Source organism: Gadus chalcogrammus, chromosome 4, assembly GCF_026213295.1.
Source record: "Gadus chalcogrammus isolate NIFS_2021 chromosome 4, NIFS_Gcha_1.0, whole genome shotgun sequence".
Lineage (NCBI taxonomy): Eukaryota > Metazoa > Chordata > Actinopteri > Gadiformes > Gadidae > Gadus > Gadus chalcogrammus.
In genome coordinates, this window is record NC_079415.1 from 27,768,496 (window position 1) to 27,790,782 (window position 22,287).

At 44.4% G+C, this 22,287-nt stretch overlaps 1 protein-coding gene across 1 annotated transcript in view; it reads left to right on the plus strand.

Moving 5' to 3' along the window:
* The window catches only part of LOC130380607 (bile salt export pump-like), a 43,140-nt gene that overhangs the window by 14,117 nt on the left and 6,736 nt on the right, over window positions 1-22,287 (plus strand). The window contains exons 15-26 of the mRNA XM_056587851.1: window positions 1,984-2,187; window positions 5,702-5,872; window positions 8,613-8,814; window positions 10,674-10,743; window positions 11,189-11,309; window positions 12,618-12,779; window positions 15,537-15,641; window positions 16,933-17,094; window positions 18,010-18,213; window positions 18,780-19,021; window positions 19,652-19,808; window positions 22,031-22,228. Of these exons, the coding sequence (XP_056443826.1) occupies window positions 1,984-2,187; window positions 5,702-5,872; window positions 8,613-8,814; window positions 10,674-10,743; window positions 11,189-11,309; window positions 12,618-12,779; window positions 15,537-15,641; window positions 16,933-17,094; window positions 18,010-18,213; window positions 18,780-19,021; window positions 19,652-19,808; window positions 22,031-22,228 (1,998 nt within the window). The remainder of the gene's footprint in view (window positions 1-1,983; window positions 2,188-5,701; window positions 5,873-8,612; window positions 8,815-10,673; window positions 10,744-11,188; window positions 11,310-12,617; window positions 12,780-15,536; window positions 15,642-16,932; window positions 17,095-18,009; window positions 18,214-18,779; window positions 19,022-19,651; window positions 19,809-22,030; window positions 22,229-22,287) is intronic.

Here is a 22,287-nt window from a genome sequence, read left to right on the forward strand (position 1 = left end):
TTTATTTTTTTTATGTCTGAGCACTAAACTCCACCTATTGGGTTTTCCCCACAATCAGGTCACAGGATGAGGGTGTTCTAACCATTTATAGCGTCGGGAGTAAGATGAAACACTGAGCAGGTGTACCCTGCTGCCATGTCAGAGATCCTGACATGGTGTGCGTGTGGTGACGGCTGGCTTGCGTGTGCACACGCAACACATGTGTGCAGCTATACCCAGCACCGGAATCCGAGCATTGTGACCCAACTCCACCATAACATTACAGGGATTTTCATCCCGAAATTCCGCAGCCCCCCTGTTCACTAGGGGTGGGAATCTCTTGGCAACTCACGATTCGATTCCGATTATGAGGTCAACGATTCGATTCTGAAGCGATTATCGATGCATCTCGATGCAACAATTTTTTTTCTGTACATTCCCATGCGTGATTTTCAAATATATATACATCTGGGTTTGCTACTCAGAGTTTGCTAATCACTTCCTACTTTTGTGATGATCATTAAAGACATCAACAGATGAATTAACTTATCTAATATTTCATAAGAGAGAAAGCTTTTGTCACAAATATGACTTTCTATTAACAATGCAATAATCAATGCAGCTTGCATTATAACACAATATGGAAGCATGCAAAAAATAGGTTTCAGTTTTATTAGGGGTCCAAGCCAACAGGTTGGATCCCTATTGTTTTTGTAAGGATTTTTCTTTTTATTATTATTATACTTCCTTCCCTAAAAGTGGGCCCACACCCCAAACCGTAAATGGTGCGGACACGCAAATTACATGACTATATCCAGGTCTGTGATGTGTACGCAGACGACAAAATCAAGACACGCTGGTCACTAGGTGGCGCTATACCAAGGGAAAACGCGTTTGGGGCTATAACTCCCACACCGAACCTCCCACAGTCAAAAACTTGTACCCACATATTCACTGGAGTCTGTTGCATCTTTTGGCATAGGCCACGCCCATTTGCAAACGGCATCTTCAGACGCACACGCAAAGAAATCCTCGGACACTTTTTTGATCCGACCTTCGACGACGAAACGGTAGCTTTTTGAATATTGGTTTATTAGCTAAATTAGACGTGGAAAATAATAATAATAAAAAAAATCCAAAATTAGACATCGGATCGAGTCCAAATTTGACACACATGTCGGTGCTAACCTTAATGTCGTTCGATAAAAAATTCGGAAAATTTCGCCATTAGGGGGCGCAATAAACGAGGAAATTGTATATCTTCTACAAAATTTCACCGCGAAAACGCCACACTGACTTCTCGCTACTCCTACCACAATCAAATCCTTTGTATCCACAGGTTCAGGGTAGCGTTTTGAACACATGCTTCGCCTTGTGCCGGCGAAACGCACATTTCTTGTCGCGTTGTGCCGGCGAAATGCACACTTCTTGGACCCCTGCATAACTGCTTGCAGTTCTAGTTTTCTTTCTAATCTTTCTTTTCTATTTCTTTTCTGCTCTTGAATTAGAAGGAGTTCTTGTGTCTGGCTGTGGGTTTGCGCGCATGCTATGCGTAGCCTGAATCGCAATCGTGTCACGACAAATCAGATTGGCCAATACACATTGAAGATAAATTCACTAATTTTACAATTACAAAAATGTAAAAAAATATTTTACATAATTTTTCTTTTTTTTTATTCAGATTATTAATTTATCTGCATCGAGACAGAATCGTTCTAGCGAGAATCTCGATGCATCGAAGAATCGATTATTTTTCCCACCTCTACTGTTTACTTGTCTTGTCCTCTAAAAATGGCGGTGACGTTGGCGTATTTCAGCAAATGATAATGCAATGTATATGTATATATATATATATTTATGGGTTTCACCCCAGTTTTTGCTCCTTAAGTTTCTTTTGTTCCAGCCTTAAAACATTGATTGAACGTTGATTGCTCTATAGTGTCGGGGGCGGAGCCAGGAGGTTTACGGTTGTCGCATGTTCGCACATCACACATCCATCCCCAGGTGACGCTGGACGGCCATGACATCAGAGGGCTGAACATCCAATGGCTGCGCTCGCTGATCGGCATCGTGGAGCAGGAGCCCGTGCTGTTCGCCACCACCATCGCCGAGAACATCCGCTACGGCCGCCCCGGGGTCTCCATGGACGACATCATCGCCGCCGCCAAGGAGGCCAACGCCTACTCCTTCATCATGGACCTGCCACGGGTATGACCCCTCCCTGACCCCCCCTACCGGCACCTAGGGACGGACAAGATCCAAGTTCAGGTAGACAGGGGTGAAATGAGCCAGTCGGCCTGGACTGGACCAGATAATAGGAGGTTGCTCAGACTGGTCTGGACTGAGGAAGTGGTCTAAACTAGAGGAGATGGTCTAGAGGAGATGGTCTAGAGGAGGTGGTCTAGACGGAGTAGGTGGTCTAGACTAGAGGAGGTAGTCTAGACTGAGGAGGTAGTATAGAGGAGGTGGTCTAGACTGAGGAGGTTGCCTAGCCTGAGGAGGTGGTCTTGATGAGGTGGTCTACACTAGAGGAGGTGGTCTCGACTGAGGAGGTGGTCTAGACTGAAGAAGTGGTTTATACTAGAGGAGATGGTCTAGAGGAGGTGGTCTAGACTGAGGAATTGGTCTAGACTAGAGGATGTGGTCTAGATTGAGGAGGTAGTCTAGACCAGTGTTTTTCAACCTTTTTTGTGCCACGGCACACTTAAGACAAGGAAAATATCCCACGGCACACCAACATGTTATCAAACGTGAAATTTATAAAAAAAACAACAACAACAACACAGTAGCCTTTACATTTATCGTTCAAAGACTTAAAACTCACTCAGTGTGAAATCTGGGCCCATTGAGATGCACACAAACGTGGTATCCTGGCAGAAATTGATGAGAGGCACACGCGTAGTTCCTCATCAATTGATCGCAGATGTTCTCTGATTTTAGTCTTTATTGCAGTTAGACTCGAAAAGCCAAGCTCGCAGAGGTATGTTGTGGAGAAAGGGAACAATGTTGAGATAGCCTTGTTTGCCACGATTGGGTATTCTTTGGCAGCAGTCAACCAAAAACTATCCAGCTGTAGGGCTGCCTGGAGCAGTTTTGATGTGCAATCTTCTTTCAGTTCAATTAGTTGTTCTTGCTCCTGCAAAGTCAAATTTGTGTCTTCATTAACCACAGACCTATATGGGTTTGACCTAACCCAGTCAAATGAGTTGGTGTTGGCTGAGGGAAAATAAAAGGATATTTTCTCTTCAAGTGTTTTCAGGTGTTTTTTGATCAGTCGGTCACTTCGCACAAGGCTGAAGTGTCGACCGGTTCTTGCCATTTTTAGGCGGGGGCGAACATTTCGAGAGTGTCACCTCTTTCCAAATGCCGTCGCCAGAGGGAGATCCTTGAATGGAATCCGTTTATTTTGTCCGTGATGGAAAGAAGGTTTTCATCTCGACCTTAAATTTGCGCATTGAGTTCATTCAGATATGCAAACCAACGTATCTGCCATGTATGCAAGCCGCGCACACCATTCATCACTTGCAAGCAGCTTTGCGTCATCGAACCTCTTCTCTTCAGTCAAAAATATTTTTAATTCCTCCCTCAATTCGTATACGCGGGCCAGAACTTTTCCCCGGGACAACCACCGGACCTCCTGTTGAGCAATAAGGCCTTATGCTCTGCTCCTATCTCCTCACACATAATTGCAAACAGTCGGCTTTTCAGGGGTCTAGTTTTAATGTAGTAAAAACAACGTTATACAACACACTGGCCAGCACCGTTGGCAAAGTTTTGGCCTTGCGTTGTAAAAAGCAAGGCGTGACTACAAGGGGTTAGGGTTATTCTCTCGAACTCTGCTCATGAAGCCTTTGATGTGCCCGACCATGGCTGCAGCTCCGTGAGTGCACACACTTGCACAACTCAACCACTGAAGTCCTCCTTGTTCAAGGTACTCTGATGTGACCCGAAAGATTTCCTCTCCTGTGGTTTTATCGGGCATTGCATCAATGCCATCAATCACTTCATCTGTTATTTATTGTTTGCATATCTGTCAATTAATTGCGCTGCCTACCGCCACCAACAGGCATATGGGAGTATTTACGTTGCATACCACCAACAGCGTGATCACGCACACTCGGCTCAGAGTGGCTTACACGGAGTAGACCAATATATATATTTTTTAACCAATGAAGTGAATTCGCATCGCTTTTCACGGCACACTTGTCCATCTCTCACGGCACAGCAGTGTGCCGCGGCACAGTGGTTGAAAAACACTGGTCTAGACTGAGGAGGTGGTCTAGACTGAGGAGGTGGTCTAGACTGAGGAGCCGGTCTAATCTAGAGGAGGTGGTCTGGACTGAGGAGGTGGTCTAGACTGAGGAGGTGGTCTAGACTGAGGAGGTGGTCGAGACTAGAGGAGGTGGTCTAGACTGAGGAGGTGGTCTAGTCTAGAGGAGGTGGTCTAGAGGTGGTCTAGACTGCGGAGGTGGTTCAGACTAGAGTAGGTGGTCTAGAGGTGGTCTAGACTGTGGAGGTGGTTCAGACTAGAGGAGGTGGTCTAGTCTAGAGGTGGTGGTCTAGAGGTGATCTGAGGAAGTTGTCTAGATGAGGTGATCTAGACTGAGGAGGTTGTCTAGACTAGAGGAGGTGTTCCAGGCTCCAGCCCCGATCTAGAAAATATGGTGTTCAGCTAATTGATAGTCACCTGCTCCTGCGCTCCTGGGTGGATTCCCCCGCTGCCGAGCTCTCATGCAAGGCTCATCACTCTTAACTGCTCCCAACTGGTTGCAGCCTTGAATAGCTGCCACCGCTGTGCGTGTGGGTGAGTGCTTGTGTGTGTGTGTGTGTGTGTGTGTTTATTTGTGTGCTTGGGTTTATGAGAGCTATTAAGATCTATGTTGCTTTGAGGGGCCCCGGTGGTTAGAAAAGCGTTACAGTGTCATCTCACAAAGACGCAAATAAATAACAAAGTCTTCATTAGGCTAGGTTAGGGTTTGTTTACGTGGATTTTGGATCCAACGGCACTACAGCACTCTGGAGTCCTCTCAATAATGCGGAGGATGGGCGACAAAACATCCCATGATGCATTGTGATGTAAAAAGCCCCATAGTCTACCGTTTAGTCATTGGGAGGATGCTTTATTGGAACCAGCGGCGGTGGATTCAGATAAATGTCATGAAGCAGCATGCGAATGAGGTCAGGGCATCTTGCCCAAGGCTGCCTCCAGGTTACACTCTAGACAAGGGTGGGGGATCGAACATGGTTATTTTTGCCGGGGGTCGAACGCCTTTAACAACTACACCCCCCGTCCAATGATGTTCATATGGATGAGAACATGTATGATGTTCCATGCTTCTTAATTCTGTTTTTTCATAATTTTAAACTTCAAGTGGCAGGCAGGTGAATGGAAAAGAGTATAAACTATACACACGCATGCACACATACGCACGCACACACACATACTCACAGACACACACAGACACACACACACACACACACACACACACACACACACACACACACACATAGATCGACACACAGCCCCACAAACACATACCCCCACACTCACACAATCATACACACACACACACACACACCCACACACACAGTAAAACTCGCACACAAGAACACACACTCACTCCTTCCCACATAAACACACGCATACCTACACCGACCGACCGACAGACGGACAGACGGACAGACAGACCACTGAATGGTCTCCATAAACCCGCCCCACCAGAGGTTCGAGACGCTGGTGGGCGAGGGCGGCGGTCAGATGAGCGGCGGGCAGAAGCAGCGCATCGCTATCGCCCGGGCGCTGGTGAGGAACCCGCGCCTGCTGCTGCTGGACATGGCCACCTCCGCCTTGGACAACGAGAGCGAGGCCACGGTCCAGAGGGCCCTGGACAAGGTAGGAGCAGGGGGCCCGGCCCTCGCCGGACATTTCCTCTTTCTAGCCGTCGATGTTTTTGTGTCGGCCATTTTGTTTCGTTGTGTTGTTTGAAAGAAAACAAAAAATAATAATAATTCAATGATTCAATCAACGATCTGTGTTACCATACACACACAAAACAACTGGACAAGGTAGGAATGTGGTAGACCCCTCGCTGCAACCTCCACCGTCTAGCTAGCAGTCGATGTACGCTGACTCGTCTGCCATTTTGTTTCGTTGTGTTGCTTATCTATCCGAATTCTATCCCTGATTCGTGTCCCCATACACACTCACAAAACACAACATAACAAGAAGAACACAAACAAAGCTGTCCAGATTGCCTTGTTGACAGGTGAACTGGGTACATCGGGGTACGTTTATTCACCATTATTTCACATTAGTTCACATTAGTGGTCCTCAGCTGTGGAACCAACCATGCCACGCGACATCAGAAATGCTCCTTAAGTTTTAGTATTCATATCCAGGCTCAAAGCACACCTTTTCACACTGGCCTTCCCTGTGTCTTAATTGTCGTACCCTGTTGTGTCTGTGATGAGGTGTTTGTCTCTTGATGTCGTCTTAGTTTAAATCACTGATTTGTAAGTCTATTTATTTAATTGTATTTATTTATTTTAATTAGCTAATGAACAATGTAAAGCACTTTGAGCAGTGCGAGCTGTGTTTTAAAGGGGACATATTATGAAAAAAACACTTTTCCTGTGATTTGGGGTGTTGTTTTGGGGCTCTGGTGCTCCCACACGCATACAAAAAAGTCTGTACATTTGAGTGACACATGCATTTCTGAAAGTACCCCACCTACAGTTACCAAACGAGCGAGTCAGTTTCGGCGCCCCCTCCTACGTAGGAAGGGGGCACATTTGAATATCACGTCCCACTTCCCCAGCCCCCTCCAATCAGATCATCGCTAAGATTTGTGGACCAGCGGACGAGCGCTGGGCGGAGATGTTCGCGCATTTCAGAGCCTGGGATATTCAATCCAAAAATAGATATCTAATTTGTCAGTTTGCCATGTGACTGCCTGGCAGGGAGTCCGGCGGAGCTACCGGGAGTAGCCTACAATCCCTTTCTCCTCCATGTGGCAGCTCAATATGGACTTCAGAGAGTCAAGGCCAAAGTTCCTTTGCCCCAATTCTTCTCAACCATTGCCGAGATAACCCCCACTACGAGTCTTTACTTGTTGTGGATGTACCAGAGACTCTTTATCATATAATATAATATAATAATAATAATAATAATAATAATAATAATAATAATAATAATAATAATAATATTATATATGGCCAATTATATAATATTATATATAATATCACGGCCAAAAGCTATGTGCGCCTCGGATGATATTATGAATCATAAAGGTCTCTGGTACTTCCACGACAAATACAGACTCGTAGTGGGGGATATCTTGGCCATGGTTGAGAAGAATTGGGGGAAAGGAACTTTGGCCTTGACTCTCTGAAGTCCATGGACCGCGACATGGAGGACAAATGGATTGTACTCCGGGAGCTGAGCTGCCGGACGCCGAGCTCCCCACGCCGGAGCTGCCACCAAGACCTACCCCCGCCGGACCTGCCAGCTTCGGCAGCAGTTCAGCTCCCGGAGTTCACCCGCCGGAGTAGCAGCTCAGCTCCGGGAGTACAATCCCTTTCTCCCCCATGTCGCCTCCTCCGGATTGCCGCCGAAGCTTCGGCGGCAGTCCAGCAGAGAAAGGGATTGTACACCCGGAGCTGAGCTGCAGGGCTACCACGAGTTCCCCCCGCCAGAGCAGCTCATCCACTGGTCCACAAAATCGTAGCTATTCTCTGATTGGAGGGGAGTGGGGCTCCCGCCGAAACTGGCTCGTTTGGTAACTGTAGGGGGTGTACTTTCAGAAATGCATACCTCACTCAGAAAATCATGTAGGCCTACAGACTTTTTTCTAAGTTTATATGCGTGTGGGAGCACCAGAGACCCAAAACAACATCCCAAATCCCAGGAAAAGTGTTGTTTTCATAATATGTCCCCTTTAAAGCTACAGACACCAGAAAAAGCGCATTCTGAAGGGACTGAAACAGAGGGGAATAGCGGTAGGCAAGATTATTTTTCCTGAAAGCTATTTCCAGCAAACAGCTTCGAAAACATGTTTTCTGAAACTCATGTACTATGTTTATTTTTTGGGGAAAACACATCATATCGTCTCCTTTAAATGTGCTTTATAATTATAAATAAACTTTACTTACTAACTAACTAACTTAGTTGGGGCAATAATAAGCATTATTACACGGCTCTTCTTAATCCCGTAGAATGCTCCATTCACTTGCATGGGCCTTCCCATTGTTTGGCTGTCAATTATTTTTGCATTATTGGCTGTTGCTTAGCATAATTGACCGCTGTCAAGGAAAGCAGATTTTTTGCCTTTGATTCACGTCTTTCGTATCACTCCGCAAGAAGTCCGGTAACTTATCAACCCCAGTCTATTTGGTCAATGTCTTTGGTGACTTATTTCTATGCTTACACTACAAAGTTATTTTTTCCTTTTAGCAAGTAGCCGTGTAATAAACGGGATAATGTATAGAACTCAGATCATTATCGAAAATAAGCCTGAACGGAACTTATTTTCGCTAATGACCGGTATTCTATACATTATCCCTTACTTATTATATGCAGTTAATGCGCCCTTTTCCCCCCAGGTCTGTTCACTCACATCTTTACCCCCCTATAGGTCCGACAAGGCCGCACCACCATCTCCATCGCCCACCGCCTGTCGACCATCCGGAACGCCGACGTGATCGTGGGCTTCGAGCACGGCCGGGCGGTGGAGCGGGGCAAGCACGAGGTGCTGATGGAGCGCAAGGGGGTCTACTTCACCCTGGTGACCCTGCAGAGCCAGGGGGACAAGGCCCTCAACGAGAAGGCCCGGCAGAGTAGGTGGCCTTACCCTTAAAGGGGCAGTGTACCAAAATAAATGTTTTCTCGTTTTATGTGGAAATAAGTCTTAGATGATCTTCAACATTGTTTTTCATTCTCTCTCTCTTATATTAAATGTTATTCTCCCTCTCTTATTGTCTCTACCGGTCGTTTATCCTTCTCTTTCAGTTGCTGCCTCTGTTACTCTCTCCCGGCTCTCAATCATCCTCTGGCTCAGAAAATATTTTCAGTATATCTTTCTTTCTTCTTCCATTCTCCCTGTCTCCCTCGTTCTCACGACGTCACCCATAACATTGTAATTTAGTTGCTGCACTTTTAAAATAATATCACAATAATAATGTAGTTTCGAGAAAATGGGGCTTAACTCCTATGTTTCTCCGTAAAACTTTTTGAGAGCGTTCTGTTCTGTTCCGAAATCTAGTCACAATGTTCTCATGACAGTCGATGTGCGAGTGGATTATCCTTATCTTGTGTTTTTGTTGACATTTATATCTGAAATGTTGCAAGCCGTTGTTTTATTCATTCATATACAACAAGGTTTCAATGACACCACTGTGATGAATGTGGTCATTACCGTGTTATACGCTGATGCATTCAGACAGGAAATGGATAGGAACTCAGCAAAATTACTGATAAGATAGACAGTTGCGGGTACAAGTACGTCCTCAGCGGAGTCTTGCTATAGGCTCGCTTGCTCCATGTGAAGTTATAATGCGTCAGACCCTGTACATACCTCTCCCGGGAATTTTACCGCATTCATTCAGAACACAGCCCTACCGGCAGTGATCCCGATATGTTACGAGGTCTTACGAACTGCCAATGCAGATTTCCTGGAATATTGATTCCTTTTTCCAGTCCCACTCACACATATGTTCCGGAAATGTTCCAGAACATTGCAGGGAAAGACTGCCTCTGTGAAAGGGGCTTAGGAAAGTATTGCCTCATACGCATGTTGGGAATTAACTGGGACTGCAACATCAGCGCAGTTTCTGTAAAAATAATCACTGAAAAGCATGAGCATTAATGTCATTGGCTGGCAGAATGAGGGCTCAACGTGGGACCAATCACGTGGTCCCAAATTAAACTTTGTCTAACTTTTTAGTGTATTTTAATAGAGTAGCCGAGGATAACCGTTCCCAATTTAAATGGGGGGATTTATCGGAGATTGTTTGTTTTGGTTTGAATGAAGCTATAAAGGACCTTATAAAAAGCTTTATGGAGACTTTCAAATGGCCGCCTTGTGTTTTGTGATGTGTGAGCGGTTCATAAACTATTTAAACCACCCTCTCCCTCATTCCCTCTCTCTCTTTCTTATTAAATGTTATTCTCCCTTTCTTTTTGTCTCTACCAGTCATTTATCTTTCTCTTTCTCTCTGATTCTCAAACTCTCATTCTCCAGCTCTCATTCATCGTCTGGCTCAGACTATATTTTCACTATGTCTTTCAATCTTTCTTCCATTCTCCCTGTCTCCCTTGTTCTCACTACATCACACACGCACGAATCCCGATTCATTCACTGTCTCTTTCTCTCTGTTGTTGTTCTCTGTCTCTAATTCATTGATTCATTGGTTCTCTCTATTTTTCGCTCTCCCTCAAACTCTATCTCTTATTGATTCTCTCTCATTAATTCTTTCTCATTTTGCTATATACTTCTTTAATCTCTCCCTCTCTCTATCTCTCTCTCTGTCATTTATCTGTCTATAATCTCTCTCTCTCTCTCTCTCTCTCTCTCTCTCTCTCTCTCTCTCTCTCTCTCTCTCTCTCTCTCTCTCTCTCTTTCTCTTTCTCTTTCTCTTTCTCTTTCTCTCTCTCTCTCATGCATTTTCTCATGCACTTTCTCATGTCTCCCTCCCAGTGGCTGAGACTGAAGAAGATTCGGTTAGCATGCGTTTGTCCAGAGCCGGTAGCTACCGGGCCAGTCTCAGGTACTAGCCCCCTCTTCCTCCTCACCTTCTGTCAACCTTCCTCCTCCACTTTTGTTTGTTCACAGATCATTTTGAACCTAGCATCACCCATGAGAGTAAACATTCAGCTATTCATAATCAAACTCGACTTTACCTGTTTCTCTTGCTTGATAAATCATTAATCATTCATTGGAATTAAGCAGATGAACAAACACACCATTTTATTAATGACAAGTCTAGACAGCGTTTATTAGAATCTTCCGGAACATTGAGTGATAATCCAGAAATGTTTTGACAATTCGTGACATTTGGCCACATTAAAATGTTCACTTTTTTACAACTTATCCCAGAAGAACATTTCAGAACAATTTGGGAACCAATCCAGAATCAAATGTACTCTTCACCCCATTTAATTCCTTTTTTGGGGCAAACCATTTCCAACCAATCTGACGTTGTGTTCTGACAGGGCTTCCATCCGCCAGCGGTCGCGGTCCCAGATGTCCCACCTGATCCCAGAGTCCTTAGTGCCCATGGCTGGGGAGCTGGGGCCACGGGCATACTCTGTCTCACAGGCTGATAAGACCCAGGTCGGCCCTCACGAGTGTGTGTGTGTGTGTGTGTGTGTGTGTGTGTGTGTGTGTGTGTGTGTGTGTGTGTGTGTGTGTGTGTGTGTGTGTGTGTGTGTGTGTGTCATGTCCAAGTCAGCCCTCACGTGTGTAGGTGTGTGTGTGTGTGTTTGTGTGTGTGTGTATTTTTGTGTGTGTGTTTAACAAGGTGCCCGTTTCTAAACTCTGTTTATGCGTATGTGTGTGTCTGTGTGCACATCTACGTAAGTGTGTTAGTGTTTAAGATGTGCATGTCTATAATGAACTAATAGCTAAGAAAAGTGTATCTTACATGCTAGTTTGTGTGTGAGTGTGTGTGTGTATCTTTGGTTGAATGTGTGTGTAAGTGTGTTTTAGTGGTTCAACAACCTCCTGGTTCTTGACTGCTAAACATGTTTGAGCTTCAACTTGTTAGCTTTATTTATAGAATCTGCGTTTAGATCCGCCGTTCCACGTGAGCCATTCTGTGATTGGTTTAAGGCTTACCGACCTTGTGAGTGATGTCATCATGACTCCGCCCATGTTGCCATGGCCAAGTCTCTAGAGGGAAAATGTTTTTTTCAATAAATACCTAATGTGTTCCACTCTATGTGTATTCTAATGTCGGTGCTTTAAATACAACATATAATTCTGAATCTGGCCAACAGCCGCACATTAGTGACCATTGTATGTAAATGAGACCTGATTCGCCTGATGCGGGTAGAAGTGCTTGCAGTGAGATTGCTTTGCCATGTAAGGACATATCGAATCAAGGGAAAATCTGGGGAATAATTACAATATTAATACAATCCCAATGTAATTTACTCGCACCGATACAAAGACACCAGAGATATCCGCCAAACGGAAAGGGAGAGCAATGTATCATGGGAAATAATCTGGACAATCAAAGAAAACGTGTCTGTCCTTTACTACTCACTTCCTCAAAGGGTCACAAGGTCAAGAATAGATGGGCAGGATAATTCATATGGACTATGGAAAAGACTACGGAAAAGACAAATCTCAAAATATTTTCTGTTTTGTGATTACGTAATTATTCTGAAAATGGACTTCCAAAAGAACATCTTAGATAATTTAATTCTTACTGTGTTATTTCATGGAGGCTGTATAAACTCGGTAGAACAAAATTGAAGCATATTCCCTTTGCATTCAGAGCATTCAAACAACCCTCATCATGCCTGCACAAATACTTGGACCATCCACCCCGATTCAGCCCTCTACACCCCCTTGCATATACAATCATACTGACATTTATTTTAAATTAACCCTTTATCCCATAATGCCTTCCCTGAGGTGGAGGAGGAGGAGGAGGAGCCGGTGGAGCCGGCCCCGGTGGCCCGGATCCTGAAGTACAACAGCCCGGAGTGGCCCTACATGCTGTTCGGTTCTTTCGGCGCTGCGGTCAACGGCGGCGTCAACCCCGTCTACTCTCTCCTCTTCAGCCAGATCCTTGCGGTACGCATGGCAACGGCGAACACGCGGCCAGCAACGTCACTCACGACCTGCGTAACCGTTGGAGACGGACTAGCAAGTTTTCTTTATCGATACCATAACACGTGAGATTACAGAGTGCGTATTTGCAACTGAATTTGCCCGGTATAGGTTAAACGCATTCAGTTACTAGAATTGTTGGTAAAAGGTAATATTTCTGGATACATCCGCCACCCAAATCTGATGGTAGGGATTGGAGATTGCCATATCCTGCACAGTAAGCCCTGTTAGTAAATGAAAAAAGAGTATCTACCAGGAGCAGTGGCGATTTTGGTTTGGAAACTCTGGTGGGGCCCATGCAGGAAAATATTATAACGCAATCCAGAAATACCACATATTACTACCATCACAAAAAAAACAGTAGCAAGTGACAGAGGGGACCAAAATTGCAGCTGAATAATGCCATCACTCAAACGCGAATCTGACAACATATATTAGGCTATTATAGCAATAGCACCACCAAATGGCAGCGTTCAAGATCTCACAATATCAAAACTCAAGAAAACAACAACGTGGCAACAATAAAAACACAACGGCGCACACCCTTTACACAGCAATCAATATACAAAGCCACCACTCACAATATACCAAAAAAAGAAGAAGTATGGTTTAAATTGCATTAAGTTTGCAGGCCACCATACTGTACAATTAACAATGAATCTAGCCTGATAGAGTGGTTGCCTATTCAGACCTGGATAATCCTGGTTGAATTTAAGTAAGTTTGGGCTAAGATGGTAATTACCTGTGCTTTAAGGACAGTGCTGTCTGGTCTCCTTTGTGTGGCTGAGGTGAAACACAAGCATTTTTTTCCGCTTGAACAACTCCTGGTTGAACGATCTATTCTTGTCCTTTCCCTCTTGAATAATGATTAAATCCGTCGGGCGATGTGGTCCCAAACGTTTTATCTCCAACTTCTGTTCAAGTGCTAAATCTCACATGAGACAGATACTCAACACGATTCATCATTTAATGAATGAAACGTCCATTTGTTGTTATTTACTGTAACAGTAACTGTAACAGTAACTACGTTAGCCAGCTAGCAAGATCTGATCGGCTCCCGCCGTAAACCCCGCCCTTTCTACAAATCAGCCAATGAGAAGAGCTTTGGGGCACTAAACTTCTGGCCCCACCGCCGAAACAGAAGCGGGCGCTGCGCACGCGCTTGCTCGCGCAACAGCACCAGTTTTCTACACTGCAGCAGACGGGGCCATCTCGGCTGTGCCCCACCGAGCGGAAATGACGAGACGGAGCAACGAACTATTTCACACACAACTACTACACTACAACAATTGCGTTCATCAAATTAAAACTGCGGACATGTAATTAATTATTAACAATTAATGTATTATTAACTTATGCTCAATGACATTTTTGAAAAAAAAAATGAAAAGTATAATCGTGCCCTGCACGGCAGCGTTCTCTGGTGGGGCCGTGCCCCACTGGCCCCTAATGCAAAGACGCCACTGACCAGGAGTCAGCCAGAAGGCAGGGGACCCGCTCAAACATGGGGCTTTTCCTTCCAAACCCCCCAACGGCTTCGTAATCTCACGGAACAGACGCCTAGTGTTTTGTCCCAAAGGATCCAACATGCCGGTCTTATCGACCAAAGATGGGCTCGCTGCTTTGATTGGCAGCCGACCGTCGGAGGTGCTTGTTTTTTGTCAACATCGCAATCGATAATGAAAGCCTGTTTCGTAACCTATGAAACCGACAGGTTACCTCTGGTTTGGCACACTGTGTATACAACCGGTTTAATCTTTCATTTTATCCAACAGAGATACATATTTAATGCAAACACAATGCGTTGCAGCACAAAATAGGATTTAATTACTCACTTTTATTCTGAATAATTAAGCTGTTCTTTTTCTCGCAGTGTGTGTGGTCTGTGTCTGGTGTGAAATTGTCTTCCAGAAACCAACAAATTTAGCTTAAACCACACTAGACTGAAGCACGCCGAAGTCCTTTCTTTCTTTCTTTCTTTTTTTGTCGTTATCGGTGCAGCAGTAACTGCCGCCGTCGCCGTCTGTAATTAGGCTGGTCGGAGCGGCGGCGTGCTCCGCCGCGCCCGCTTGTACGGGGAACCCAGCTGATTTCGCTAATCAGCGAGCTAATCAACTGCTGCAGCTGATGAAGTGTTTTGGAAAAAAAATGGGGGGGGGGAAAGGAACGGTGTGCTCACGTCTCGCCCTCATAGATGATTGGAGGGCGTCAGGGTTAAGAGCGAACCATTAATTACCGCGTTTTTAGTCAAACGGAAAATCGACTATGGTGCTCTTAAATTATTGCACTTTTTTTATTTTTGATAGCCCCTGCTGAATTAGGAGTGTATGTGCACGTATTTGCATATGTGTTTCTCATTGGGTTTATTAACTTTTGTGTGTGTGTGTTTGTGTGTGTGTGTGTGTGTGTGTCTGCCTGTTGTATGTGTGTCTGTCTGTATTCCTGTGTGTGTGTGTGTGTGTGTGTGTGTGTGTGTGTGTGTGTGTGTGTGTGTGTGTGCGTGTGTGTGTGTGTGTGTATGCCTGTGTGTTTCCCTACGTGTGTGTTTGTGTGTATATTTCTCTATGTGTGTGTTTATGTCTGTGTATTTCTCTTTGTGTGTCCGTGTGTGCATGTTGCCTACGTGTGTGTGTGTTTCTCTACATGTGTGTTTGTGTGTCTCTACATGTGTGTGTGTGTGTGTGTGTGTGTGTGTGTCTGTGCGTGACGCTACCCGTACAGACCTTTTCCATTCAAGACCCGGATAAACAGGAGAGGGAGATCAACGGCATCTGTATGTTTTTCGTGGTGGTGGGCCTACTCAGCTTCTTCACCCAGATCATCCAGGTACTGTCTCCCCCCCAACTCCCCTCCCCCCATCTCCCTTGGGGCATGTGAGAGAGAGAGAGAGAGAGAGAGAGAGAGAGAGAGAGAGAGAGAGAGAGAGAGAGAGAGAGAGAGAGAGAGAGAGAGAGAGAGAGAGAGAGAGAGAGAGATCGATCCCTGCAAGGTTTTTCATGAGAGATTGCTAAAGGAATGAGCAAATTATGATAATCATGCTATATCAAAACCATGATTATGGCCCCCGCCTTGATGTCTATGAATTAGGGAATTGAATGGATCCAAAATAGCAGAGATGAGCGGTGACTCACCCAGGATCCCTTTGGTGAGAGGCACAGACAAAGAAATCATGTTAAAAAAAGAAAGTACTGCAGTCTGTGCCTAAAATGTCACTAAACCGTCACTGAGATAAAAGCTGTGGTGTATAAAGCATGTCTTAGCTCTGGTAAAAGTTCAGTTTAACGCTTGGGTAAAATTCATGAAGTAGCTCACAATAAATGTACTTAAGAATGAAAAGTATTTATCTGGGTTTATATTAACTTAAGTATCAAATGTAAAAAAAAAAATCCATCTCGTGTATGACCTCATTGTGTAGTTCATTGTGTAGTGGATGTATTCTTTGTGTTTTCGCTGTCGCTTATGGACAAGCAGTTTCGATTTTTTATCAAATATTATTTGGGCCATGTGGACTTGATGTGCCCCAAATTGTCTGTGACATCGTCAGTTATTCGCAGTCCCAATGCACTTAAAAGTACAGAAGTCTGTCAGGATAATCCATTTTGCACGCTAGGATAAATATTTCACATTTTATTTCTTAGCAAATAACTATTTGTTCACTGCAAATGTATTAGACTGAATGTCCAATTTTATTATCTTTATCATGCAATGCAATAAAAGTGAAGGTCAAAGGAAATATTACCACTCAATTAAAGTACATATAACAGATAATATCCTATAGATGTATATAGATAACAAATATCATAGATTGAGATACAGACATCAGCACATTATTTCGTAGTAGTGCCAATTAACCTTACTGAACTGAATAATACAACTGCATAAAAAATCCCTATTCATGTAGTCATCATCACGAAGGATTCACACGTAATAGTTTTTCACAATATCATAATATAAATCCATCATTACCATCATATATCATATATCATATAAATAGAGAAATACTGTGCAAAATCGACATCTTCCTGGTTCTCTCTCTCTCTCTCTCTCTCTCTCTCTCTCTCTCTCTCTCTCTCTCTCTCTCTCTCTCTCTCTCTCTCTCTCTCTCTCTCTCTCTCAGGGCTATGCCTTCTCCAAGTCCGGCGAGCTACTGACCAGGCGCCTACGGCGGCTGGGTTTCCGCGCCATGCTGGGCCAGGAGATCGGCTGGTTCGACGACCACCGCAACAGCCCCGGCGCCCTGACCACCCGCCTGGCCACGGACGCCTCGCAGGTCCAGGGGGTGAGTCCTGATCCTTGGACAGGAGACCCAGACCCACCCGCCCTCACCTACAGCCACTGATTGTGCATGCAAAGGGGTATAGAGGGCTGGATGTTCCAAATCCTGGTCCAAATCTAGACTTAAATGCACAACGAATGAGGACAAGATGTAATTATGGACTGAATTTGCCGTCTATAAGTTTAACTTCTATGGGACGAGTTACTAGCATTTTTAAGTGAAATGTAAAATTTCTGGATACATCCGCCAAACCCAAATCTGATGGTAGGAATTGGAGATTACCAAAGCAACGAAGTAATATAGGCCTGTAAGTAGATGAAATAGAGTCTCTACCAAGAGTCAGGGCCAGGGACTCACTCAAACATGGTGCTTTTCCTTTTAAACCCCCCCACTGGCTCCGTGACTCGACACACTAAAGCAGGGGCGTTGGTGTGTGACCCACCCACCTCTAGGGGTTACTTTTTAAAACTTTGACCCACCCCACCCAAGAGCCATAGCATTTGCACCGTGAAATAACCAATACATTCTCAAGGCGAAATTGCTGGTGCATTCACCGTGGAATCTCCCCAGCATCGATTCCACCCTGCAGTCCTGTGCAGCATGTCCCTCTGTCTCTCTGTAAGCCGTCCTTTACATCAAACACACAAAAGCCCCTGAAAAATGTGTGAGCTGTATGTCGTTTTCAGCTTTTTTTTCCCACGAGGAGCAGACACCTATAGTGTTTTGTCCAACAGGATTAAACATCCTAGTCTTATCGACAAAAGTTAAGATAGCCTCTTTGATTCGCATCTCACAGTCAAAGGTGCTTGCCTTTTTATTAACATTGTCATCAACTGTGAAATCCCCTTTTGTAACCTTTAGCGTTTTTTATATCTTATTTTATTGGATAATAAAAACCATCTTCTGCTCCCTGTCCAGGCCACAGGCTCCCAGATCGGCATGATCGTCAACTCACTGACCAACATCGGCGTGTCCCTCATCATCTCCTTCTACTTCAGCTGGAAGCTCACCATGGTCATCCTCTGCTTCCTGCCCTTCATCGCCCTCTCCGGAGGCTTCCAGGCCAAGATGCTCACCGGCTTCGCCAAGCAGGACAAGGTGGCCATGGAGGCGGCCGGCCGGGTAAGAGGCCTGAAACTCCGGCACAACACAACTCTACAATGATCCCATCCCTCATGCTAGCCTCATGGAGTTCTGGCCTTTTTCCAGCTGTTTGACTTCTGTTTCTTTATGTTTGAAGACATGGGCTTGCGTACACCCTTTTTTTTTATCGTCTTTTTATGTGGGATTGGTAAACGACAATCAACAAACTGTACAAAGAATGTCTGTATATCCCTTCCCTCCACCAACATAAACACATGCATACATTCATGCATATCTGCATACATAGGCCTACATGCATGCACCTATACAAACACAGACTCAGTATACACAGAAAAAAATAATAAACAATCCTAACAATAATAACAATACTATTAATTATAGTACAAATAATAATAAGACAAAAAAATAATTATTCTCTGTTATTGATGACACCCTAATCGAACATCTAAATCAACAACATCCCGACTCAACATTTATCGTTCTATTTCAACTTGGAAACCACCACTGCAAATCAAAAAAACATTCCACCAACCTGAGAGATTGACCACTGATCCTGGCTCTTCCTCCCCCCCCTGCTCCCATAGATCTCGGGGGAAGCCCTGAACAACATCAGGACCATCGCTGGCCTGGGGAAAGAGAGCACTTTCGTGGAGATGTACAACGCTCAGCTGGAGGGCCCGTACCACGCCGCCATACAGAAGGCGCACGTGTACGGCGCCTGCTACGGTTTTTCCCAGTGTGTCGTATTCCTGGCCAACTCGGCCTCCTATAGATTCGGAGGCTACCTGGTGAAGCATGAAGGACTACACTTCAGCATGGTCTTCAGGTGAGGGAGGCGGGAGAAGGGTGGCGATGCATGTTTTCTCCCATTCGTATTTTGTTTTTGTTTTGAAGTCGATGATGCTAAGGTCTGACTAGATTTCTTTGATTTGTCTAACAAGCATCCAAGAAAACAAAATTAATCATTGATTCAATTTTATTCATCAGAGGAAATCAACCACATAGTTATGTTCTTTGAAGCTGTCTTACGTGAGGAACAACTCCTGAATACTAAAAAATTGGTTTATAGTATTTGGTTTTTAATTTGTCGCTAACCTTCCCATTCCGTGGTTGTTAATTTCAGTGCTGTCGCTAACCTACCCATTTCGTTATTTGTTAATTTCGCCGCTAATGTTAACCTTCCCATCATGTTAGTTATTCATGTCAGGGCTAACCATCCCATCCTGTTGGTTGTTCATTTTGGCGCTAATGTTAACCTTCCCATTCCATTTCAGGGCTAACCTTCCCATTATGTTGGTTGTTAATTTCCGCGCTCACGCTAACCTTCCCATCATGTTTGTTGTTCATTTCAACTCTGACGCTAAGCTAACACTAACCTTCCTATTCTGTCGGTTGTTCATTTCAGCTGTAACGCCAACCTAACGCTAACCTTCCCATCCTGTTGGTTGTGTCACAGGGTCATCTCAGCCATCGTGACCAGCGGAACAGCACTTGGCCGCGCCTCGTCGTACACCCCCGAGTACGCCAAGGCCAAGATCTCGGCCGCACGCTTCTTTCAGCTGCTCGACAAAGTGCCCAAGATCAGTGTGTACAGCGATAAGGGCGAGAAATGGGTGAGGAAGCCATCTGTGTGTGCTGTGCTAACGTACAGAGAGTCGGTCTGGGCAGAGCATCCATGAGCTAATAGCCCCATGTAACCGGTATTTCTTTCCGTTGATTTAATTTGGTAAATTAAGTTGAATTAGTGCATTTAATCTTGTTTGTTTTCTCCATTTCTGTGTATGATATTTGAAGGCATAGCTTGAACACCATTATGGATGGTATTCAGGGAGAAATGTATGCTTATCATCGACTAAACCTGTGACACACAGGCATCAGTTCCGTATCCGCCTTGTTTTTAGTTTAATATCACGTCGTATCAAATGATTTATATTGGTTACTATCACCATTACTGCCTCAGAAACGTTTGATATATCCCCCAGGGGCCTTCTGGGAGATTGAGTTCTGTCGATGATATGGAAAGGCCACATATGACTCAATGTTCCCATTGATTTCCTCTGGAGATTCTGACCCATTATCGCCATGGAAACACCGACAGGGAAAGGTCAGAGATACATGTCTACAGTAAAACCTTGTGTCTCCGACACCTGGACAAAGAAGTACTCGTAATATATATCTCTCGATAATGTAAAGGTTATCCTCACACAGTGCAACTGGGGAGACGCTGCCAACTAGACACTACCGAGGCTTGTGCTAATTAGTTCCTGAAGAAGGTGGTTGTTTTGTATGCCGCATATATGTGGTTAGGGCATGATAGTGTATCAGCTCAGGGTGGTCCAATACCAGCTGAATGGCACTGGGTTCGATCCCCAATGTCTGAAGTCTGATCCTGAGTCAAGAGGCCCCCTAACCCATACCTGTATTGAATCAAACATTTTTCAATATAATAAAATAATACAATTACTAAAAAATATACATCAAACATCCCTGAAGTAAAAGCAAATGTAATCTCAAAGTACTTCATTGGCAAAAGTCTGATTCCATATACCTGCTCCTTAATGACATGTGTCTGATGAATTATGGGTCCCTTTGGATAAAAAGCATTGCATATTCTAAATGAAAGAGGTAATAATGGGTTCTCATGAAAAAGTCACCTCTTTTATAACATTTTATTCTCAGTGTGACACAGCACCACCAGTCCTTTATTATTCCACGGTCATCATTCATCATTTATTAAAATAATATACGTTTTCTACCAAGGTTTCATTATTTATCATAACTAATGCCGGCATGTGAGCAAACGTATTAAACTCTTATTCGTTTTATGCTTTAGTTTTAATGTTGCACTTCCTATTACTTAACAAACCCAATTATCGTGTATAAAGTGTTTGCGCAACATTGTTTTATCATTGTGGACTTACATCTCAGCTTATATAATATCTCAGTTAAATAACATAATAATGTACTGCTAGACATCATAACACTTTGGTTCGCTGACAGAAGATCAAATCATTGGTCCCATTCTCAGGCCGCGGTCTAGTAGTCATTCTATAAAGATTCCCCGCTTCCTCAATCTCCAGATCAGTCGCCTCATTGGACAGGCTCTGTCCCAATACGCGGTACGCTTGAGTAGCAGTCTACAGTAGCCTATGTTGCCTTTAATACACTGAAGCTACTCTGCTTCCATGCTTTTCCTTTCCTCTGTCTCGACCACTAAGTGCTGCTGTTCATCTTCACAAAGGTATAGTAAACGACCAATCGGAAGAAGGATGACGGAGGGAATAGCTTTGGAAAACAGCCTCACAAGCCATTCCCCGTCCTGTGGTGTTGTTTCTTTCTTCCTTTTTAAAATTGTGGTTGACTTTGGAAGTAAAAAAAACATCGGTGTTGTTTTGTAAACTGAAATAACACCTTTTGCCACCCTCTCTTTCCTCCCCGTCATTATTTCCCTCATAACCTCAAGACTCGCCTCAAAAGTTCACCTAGACTCTGCATAGCAGAGTCTAGGTGAACTTTTGAGAGGTCTTAAGTCCCTCCCCTCCTACTTGTTGCTCGTTGTACGTCCTGGTACCTAATGTACGCACTTATTGTATGTTGTATTTAGTTATAGTACTTAGTTATGTAGCATCTTATCATAGCTATCTTTGTTGAATAGCGATTGTTGGTGCTTTGCACTTGGTTCTATGAACATCCTTATTGTACCGACAGCGATATATTGTTTCACTTTCTTATGACAAATGTACTTATTGTAAGTTGCTTTGGATAAAACCATCTGCGAAATGCAGTAAATGTAAATGTAAATAACCACCTCCATCACCACTTCCGCCTCTCCCAGGACAACTTCCGCGGCGACGTGGAGTTCATCGACTGTAAGTTCACCTACCCTACCAGGCCCGACATGCAGGTGCTGAATGGGCTCAACGTGACGGTGAAGCCCGGCCAGACGCTGGCCTTCGTGGGCAGCAGTGGCTGTGGCAAGAGCACCAGCGTCCAGCTGCTGGAGCGCTTCTATGACCCCGACCAGGGCCGAGTGGTGAGGATATGAGATGCTACATTTCATTGCAAACCTTTATTTACACTCGTAGGGCATTG